This window comes from Erpetoichthys calabaricus, chromosome 2 (assembly GCF_900747795.2).
Source record: "Erpetoichthys calabaricus chromosome 2, fErpCal1.3, whole genome shotgun sequence".
Classification (NCBI taxonomy): domain Eukaryota; kingdom Metazoa; phylum Chordata; class Cladistia; order Polypteriformes; family Polypteridae; genus Erpetoichthys; species Erpetoichthys calabaricus.
Window position 1 is genome coordinate 99,763,594 of NC_041395.2, and position 7,951 is coordinate 99,771,544.

Here is a 7,951-nt window from a genome sequence, read left to right on the forward strand (position 1 = left end):
TGTAACACAACTTCTCTTAAAAGAACTGGAAATGAATTTTAGAGTGTGAGGCTGTTACACCTCAACAGAACTATTATTCTCTGTCCATTTCTGTACTAGCTGTTTTATTGCAGTTTATTAAAGGTTTTCTGTATTCTGGGATGAAAAACTACTGGCATATGTGCAGGTACTAGAAAGAAAGAAAATCTCAGCTTTGAAATGGCCTAAGATGATCTACTGTCTTTTAAATTTCATGAGAATCTAACATAAGGTTGCGGATATCCTCTAACTCTGACAAGTGAAGATCAACAAAATTAAACTACTCTTTATTGGATGTCTGACTCAAATCAACAAATTTCATTCCTTGCTACTGAATCTCAGCTCCTGCAAAATTAGTTTATCTCCATTGGTTCCCAGCCTTTGGATTTTTTTCTTGAAAGTTCTGTGATGTTTTGAATATCACCCATTGTCTACAGTTAAAAATTTTAAACATATTTTTTATCTCAACTACACTGCTGCAGAAATATCTGCATCGATTTCCTCCCACAGTCCAAAGACATACAGGTTAGGCGAACTAAACTGACCCCAGATACAAGTGTGTTTGGAAGTGCTCACCTTATGATGAGCTGTTGCTCTGTCCAGGTACTGTTCCTGCCTTAAACCTGATGCTTGCTGGGAAAGGCTCCGGCTACTCCATGACCCTCCTCTGGATAAGTTGGTTTAGAAGGTGGATGGATGATACAAAGAATGCTTTGCTCCATCTTCATCAACTGCTTGAGACATTTGTAAATGTCAACAGGCCTAAAATACTACCTTCAGAATCCTGATTGGTAGCAAACACAATGAATACATCACATGTCAACTGAATTGATTGCACGGTCATTCAATCCAATTCAAAATCATCTTCAAAAAAACCGTTACTAATTTACAAAGCTGTAAATGGCGACTCCTCAATTGTTCATCCTATTTCATTGCCACATAATAAATTTACCACATACCTGATATCATCATCAAACTCTTGGTCAGTTACTAAGTGTACAGTAAATGCTCATTTAACTTCATAGCTTCTGAACTAGGTCAGTGTGTGAAACTTTCTCAGTTACAGCAATCAAATCACACTTGAAAGCCTATCCTTTGTAACTTGTTTTTTAGATTAGTGACATGTCTTTGTTGTACTCTCCAATTAATGTTTATAAATCTACTATAAGAATGCTAATCTCACTGTAAAGAATACTATCAAGCTGTTTCTATGTAGCATCAGTTCAGGTTTCTCTTTGTACTCTGGTTAGTGTTTATTTGTCTTTGTTTTACAAGGTGTTAAGATTGTACTAAATCTTATTCTGTTACTTGAAATGCCTTTTGCATGCATTATCAAGTATGCTGGGAACATGATGACAATTTAAACCAGCTGGTTTAAGAAGTAATATCACAACCTAACATAAAACTAATCTTTTGAGCATGTAATTTTTTAAAATAGACAAAATAGTTTCCCATAACTTTTGTGTATTTGACAGACATTACCACCCATCTACATCTAGTTTAATCAGAAGCCCTCCGTTAAATCTTCAGTCTTCTTCTTTCGGCTGCTCCCATTAGGGGTTGCCACAGCGGATCATCTTCTTCCATATCTTTCTGTCCTCCACATCTTGTTCTGTTACACCCATCCTCCTTCTTCTTCTTCTTTGGGCAACAGTAGCCCAATTTCCGCCAGCACCCTGTTGGCTAACAGTACGGGTGGCGGTCGTTGTTAACCCGGGGCTTGACCAATCCGGTATGGAAATTTGTATTGCTGTCTGCATATTGATTTGGCAAAATTTTACACCGGATGCCCTTCCTGACACAATCCTCTCCATTTATCCAGGCTTGGGACTGGCATGAAGAAACACACTGATTTGTTCATCCCCTCTGTCTGTGTTCCGTTTCACCTTCAGTAAAATGTCATAAAGCCCTTCTTTTGTAACCATATATCCGACAATTGCTGCAGCCCATCTGGACCTTTAATGTAAATCAGTCTGATGGGAAAGGTTTACATGTCTCCAATCCCCCCTATCTAATGGCATTCATTCCTAACTTAAAAAATATATACATTTTTCAAAACAAATTAGCTTTAAATACGATATATTTAATTAAAGTAACATATGGAAGTTACAGAGGAAATCGTTGAATGTGAGTGTGGCAGGAAAGCACAGCTGATCACACTAAAGAAAGTTAAAAAGTGTCAGTTCTGCCTTTAATGGTAGTTCTTTGCTCCAATGGAGCTGTGCCACTTTTGCTGAGTAATTCCCTGAAAATAACACATATGTATTTTTTCTTTAAGCTTTCAAATTACACTGAAATGCTATAAAACCACAAAAATGTCTGGAGTTTCAGATACTTTATTTTAAAATCCAGACTTTTAACATCTTGGTTTGATCCCAATGTACAACTGTTTTAAATAAAAACTCAAGTATAAAAAGAATACACTTGATTTTTCCCTGTATTTTATTATTAGTGTTTAATGAAAGCTTTTCAGAACTGGAAAGGAAAAATGATCTCTAAAACTGGGTTACTCACCCCTGTGCAGGGATGGCAAGGTGACTGCAGGAGTTCATTGAAATCAGTCTTTTTAGAAGCAGGTAACTCTCTGCTGTAAATTAAGTTCAGTGCCAGTGCAATTTTTGTTTTTTACCTTCTCTACTTAATCTGTGAGTTATAGTTTACCAATATATTAATATTTCAATAAATTGTTCCACACAGTTGTTTGCATTTCTTCTGGGTTCATTGCTACTTTATGATTAATGTTAATAACAATAGCTAATAATAACAACAGTGTCTAGTGTTGCTGGGATGAGTTTCACCTCTCTATTACTTCAAAACTGGATTAAGCTAGTTCAGTAAATACGGTATATATGGAAATAGAAACATGCACAATTTCTAGTGAAGTCAGACGTAGTAATAAAATGACTTTGTTAGTTACGCGGCAGTCATGGAATATTAACTACAATACAGCACTTAATTCTCAAGGAATGATTTTTAATCTTGTGTTTTAATTAAAGACTTGCAATATTCCTTAGTTACCAGCTGAGAGGAGCCATTTCTATTAGTAATGGTCTTCCATTAGGCATTTCCTTATTAAAAAAAATGAAAGTTATTTGTTTACTTAACCTAAACAAATCCATAGCTGCTTACAGCAAAAAACAAAGTACATCTAGTTCTGTGTTTCCACTACTGGAGCACCAGAATTTTACCTGACCTGTTCAGGTCACAAAGCAAGTGATGGTGGAACTGAACCATCCCTGTAAGAATCAGATATAAATAATCTGTTTATAATATAGAAAAGGCAAAAAGCCCAGATGAAAACTGAAAAGTCAAATATTTTACTTTATGGTATGATAATAAAAATATGAATTGCATATGCTTATATTTTTTTATACAGCTATAAACTTTAGAAGATACCCACTTCTGCCAGGAACACCTTGTTGTTCATACCCTTTATTTTTAAAAAACAAAGAATTAAAAGTACTGCACAATTCAATGAGGCTCATCTTACTTTCAGAAAAAAGGCAAATAACTGAATTCCATATTATTTGAACCTTTAATACTCATTTCAAGAATACTTTGCAATCGTCATTCTTTTTTATCTACTGTACATTGAAATTCAAGTGCTGTTATATTGGACATATTTTGACACTCCTATCAGAGAAATACTGAGGTATATAAACAGTGATAAAAACTGATATAAAGAACCAGATAACCCAAAAGTGAGAATATGCGGAAGGTGAGTGGCAGGTGAAAAAAAAAAAGCAAATTCCACATTAATTAACAACTCCTAATCATTTGAAGCCATGTGACAAAAGCAATGACTCCAATTTGCTGCCACGTGAAACTTTCAAAAGACCTTTAGAAATGGACACAGAAGACTGAGGAGAAAGATGTTTAAGAGAAACATTAATGCATTTTGAAACCAGCATATCCAGGTCAGGGTTGCAAGGGAGCAGGAGCCTATCCCAGCAATCATCAGACGCAAGGCAGGGACAACATTTGGCTAGTACCAGAAAAATTTAGCATTAAACAATTACTGACTGAATTGGTGGCACTTCATTTTGATAATTAATAAAAAAAAAATAAAAAATAATAATGTATAATTGTGTTCATAAGAATTACCTATGAACAGTTTGAAATCAGCGGCGGATTATTTTAGACTATTTCAAGGTCAGTGATTAAGAATATGAATTATTTTTGATCCTTTACTAGGGATCTAGCTCTCTATGGACCTCTGTCTAAGGGAGAAATATGACAAATTTCTAATAAAATTGGGAATATTTAAACTTTAAAACATTTAAAATGAAGCACGCATTTTAATATTTCAAATATATGACGCAAATATTTTTGTTCGTTATGTACTTCTACATCATGACATAAGTCATATTTCTTATGATCATCTCGAATTACAGTGGCTTATGATAATTAAGACTTCTTTCATTTTCACTTGAAGACTGCAATAAAATCAAGATTTAATTAAGATACACATTAATGCACATACTGGCAACCCTCCAACCTAGCACCAAATACTACTATGATAAAGTGTTGGCTCCTTTCAAATATGAACTGAATTAAGCCGGTTTTATCAAGTATGGATGGATGGATTTTTTCCAGCCTTGAAAGGATACCAGTATATGGTGAAAGTATTAAGATCACTGAAAATGGATGATGCATTTTAATAAAGACAACTTTATTCCTTAATCATCTGTATGACAGTAGATTCCTTTTCCAATCAATTTTATTAAAAAGGTTTGATGTTTTACTGTTTATATTTAGTTACTGTAGCAGTCTATAATGTTAAATCCTTAAACATCTAACATCATTAAACAAAAATACCCATTCTTTGTTTACATTTCCAATTAATCTATAACAAAGGCATAAGTTTTTGCAGCTTTTTAAAGCAAAATATTTAGTATTTTTGTGGTGTGCCAGATAGAATGTCTCTAATTTTATCCCACAGCAAAGAAAAAAAATGTTCACCTACTATTAATAAAGCTCTTACTTGATAATAAGTATACAAGTGCCAACAAACAATGGTAAATCTGAAGCATCGGACTAGTCTTAAAGAAGAACTGCCTAGTGTTGGGCTGTAAATTGACAAGGCTGCCAGTTCTACTGTAACCATTAACTTTCTATGTCACGGTGAGAAAGTCATATTTAACAACATTGCTTCAGTTAATTATTCTATGTTCTACTTGTAAATCACCTTGGGGTTGTGTTACTTTTGAAAGGTGGAACATAAGTTTGTTGTTGATGAAATTTATGCTTATAGGATACTTTTCCTAGTACTTTTAATATATTTTTATTTTTACTGGTGCCCAATGAAAATTGTTATTTTTAAAAGGTAACTACAGTGCAAAGGTCTCCTTACAACAAAATAAAAAGTACTCAATAAGTTAAGGCAGTCATGTGTACTGAAAATTGAGGCAATTCATAGAAAAATGTATTTGTCTTTTTCTAAATTTTAAAAAATATCAATGGTTAGTCCTTGATTCAACATAATTAGACATTCCTGCTCTTATTTAACAGAAACACTTCCTAAAATGGGTTGAAACAAAAACAAGTGCCAAAGTTGTATTTTATGACCAAGTGTGATATGCCTTGCTTTACATGTTTTTGCAGCAAAGATAAAGTTTTAACAATTACACAGAAAAACATTCTAATACCAGATTCCACTGTCACATTTTAAAGAGGATCCAGGTTTGAAAAATAATAATGGTCACAGGATGATGAATGAGTAACCACTTACCTACAACTATAGACTAGATGTTTTTACACATAGGACCTACCAAACACTGTGACACACTGTAGATATTTTTCCATTCTGTCCAAGTCTATGTATTAGCAACACCCTAAATAATTGAGATAATGCTAGCTATAACCATATCTATGTATTGCTCACAATAAACTTAATGCGACTTTTTTTTCTCTAAATAAACATTTAAAGAGAGGTGCACGCCTTTAAAAATAATTAGCTATTTTAAAAAGAGGTTTACTTGGCTCAAGGTTTTCATTTGTACCTTCATAACTGACTGCGATTTTAAATTATCGAAGAGAAAGTAGAACAATAAAGTATTTCTCAAAGAATTGCACCAGTTTTCAACACTCCACACATCCACTTAGCCACAAGAGATACATTCACATTTTCTTTAAAGTAATAAGCAAATCAGTCCAAACACTAAGGCCCCATACGTTAAAATCACCGTCCGCAACCTTCAGGGACAACAACGCACTTTCCGTTTCTTTTTTAACTTCCTCTGGTCCTTCCAGCAAGATGCGAAAACGCGCCAGTAAATTGTTCCAGTCCAGTCCGTCTGATGTGTGAACCCACTCTCTAAGAACCACGTCGTAGTGCATGAACCGGCCCTGCTCTGTCAGGAAGCCGATGTAGGCAGCCCTGAATGATGGGTATCTTTGGGCCAGGCCACCTGCAGGAGTTAAATGCAACTTTTCACACAGCCTACGCATTAAGTAATTGTTCCTCATCAACCACTCAAGCAAGAGTTTAAAAGGTGCTGATCCGAACTCTTCCTCGGCTATTAACAAAGACGATGCCATTAATGGACAAAAGTATGAGCTTTGATTTGTGTCCGCTGCCAGGGATGGCAGTAAGAGTGAATCCATGAGGTCCAACACTCTATCTACTGTGCCTTGATAACCGAGACTGTCCCGCAGCCACCTCATAAGCATCTTCGCCGCTGTCTCTATATCGCTAGTCCCTAGAGACAGGCCATTAATGTGCGGATGCGCAGCCTCGGATAGCACAGACGCGGCAGCCCGCTGCCTCATAACGTCTGCTAAATAGTCCACGTTCTGCTTTCCAGGGTCGTCCCACGGATTGATCAAACTAAACAGCTCGGACGAAACTGCATTAGGTAGCGAAGGGTTGCAGAGTAGCTGGGTCAGTAGCACGCCCTGACAGTGTTCAAGATCCTCGAAAGTTAACTGTCGGTAATCCCGAGGGAAAACCCGGCGAATTTCGGAGTGGACTGTCCCCAAGGCGTCCTCCACAATTCTTCGCACATGTGGGTTGAAGTCAGCCTGGCGGTGTACCTGTTCGAAAAAGGCTGCCCAGCGAAAGGCACTGCGAACGTGAGGCGGCTCCCAGCTTGACAAGTGTGGACTCTGGACGATAACGAACACCCGTGCCATGTGAACTACATCCTCGAAGAGTGCCTCCGCTGTCGCCATGGCTATCGCTTAAAAAAATAAACAAGCAATCAAACAAGCAGAAGCAGAGAAGCAGATGTCCGACTTATCCTGGCAAAGAAAAGTCTGAGAAAGGCCGGACCGGTAAGTGCTGTATTGTGCACTGAGGTTTAAGGCATGTATTTAATTTGCCCATGTATTGTAATAATCTATGTGTTCGGTTTACCCTTGGCGCCAAGCGAATCAAATAGTGAAGGAAGTAGAGAGAGAATAACACTTCCGTTCCTATCTGAACCAGGAAACTGCAAAATGTGTGTTTAATAGAGCGCCTGCAAATGCAACCATGTTTACATGAAAACGAGGCTGCGAATGACAAGGAAGTAATGTCTTTTTTTGTACTTTTTTTCTTAAGACTTATTCACGCTGCATAAATTAAATGCAAATACAGTGTCCTTTATTTACAGTGTTAACTTACAGTTGCTTGTATGTATGAGTTTTATTTTTAGATAAAAATGTAAGAAACATGGGCAGCACGGTGGCGCAGTGGTCGTGCTGCTTGCTTGTAACAAGGAATCCAGGGTTTAGACTCTGGGCACTCCCTGCATGGAATTTGCATGTTTTCCTTATGTTTGTTTGGTTTTCCTCGTGGTTTATCCCACTGTCCGAAGACATGCAAGTTAGGTGAATTTACGTTGTTAAATTAGCCCGTGTGTGTGTGTTTGCACTACAACGGACTGGTACCCATTCCAGGGTGTGTTCCTGCATTGTACCCTGTGCTTGCTGGGATAGGCTACTGCAGCCC

At 36.8% G+C, this 7,951-nt stretch overlaps 1 protein-coding gene across 2 annotated transcripts; it reads right to left on the minus strand.

Moving 5' to 3' along the window:
• Positions 1 to 3,757: 3,757 nt before the first annotated feature.
• On the minus strand, positions 3,758 to 7,482 carry fancf (FA complementation group F). 2 transcript variants are annotated; one of them, XM_051923138.1, is made up of 2 exons: positions 5,795 to 7,482; positions 3,758 to 5,762 (listed from the first exon to the last, which is right to left on the minus strand). In XM_051923138.1, exon 1 carries the CDS (start codon positions 7,189 to 7,191, stop codon positions 6,139 to 6,141), a length of 1,053 nt encoding a protein of 350 aa, XP_051779098.1. In that variant the 5' UTR covers positions 7,192 to 7,482; the 3' UTR covers positions 3,758 to 5,762; positions 5,795 to 6,138. The 2 variants fall into 2 exon arrangements, with proteins under 2 accessions (XP_051779098.1, XP_051779097.1); XM_051923137.1 differs by having other exon boundaries at positions 3,758 to 5,744; positions 5,777 to 7,482.
• Positions 7,483 to 7,951: the final 469 nt, after the last annotated feature.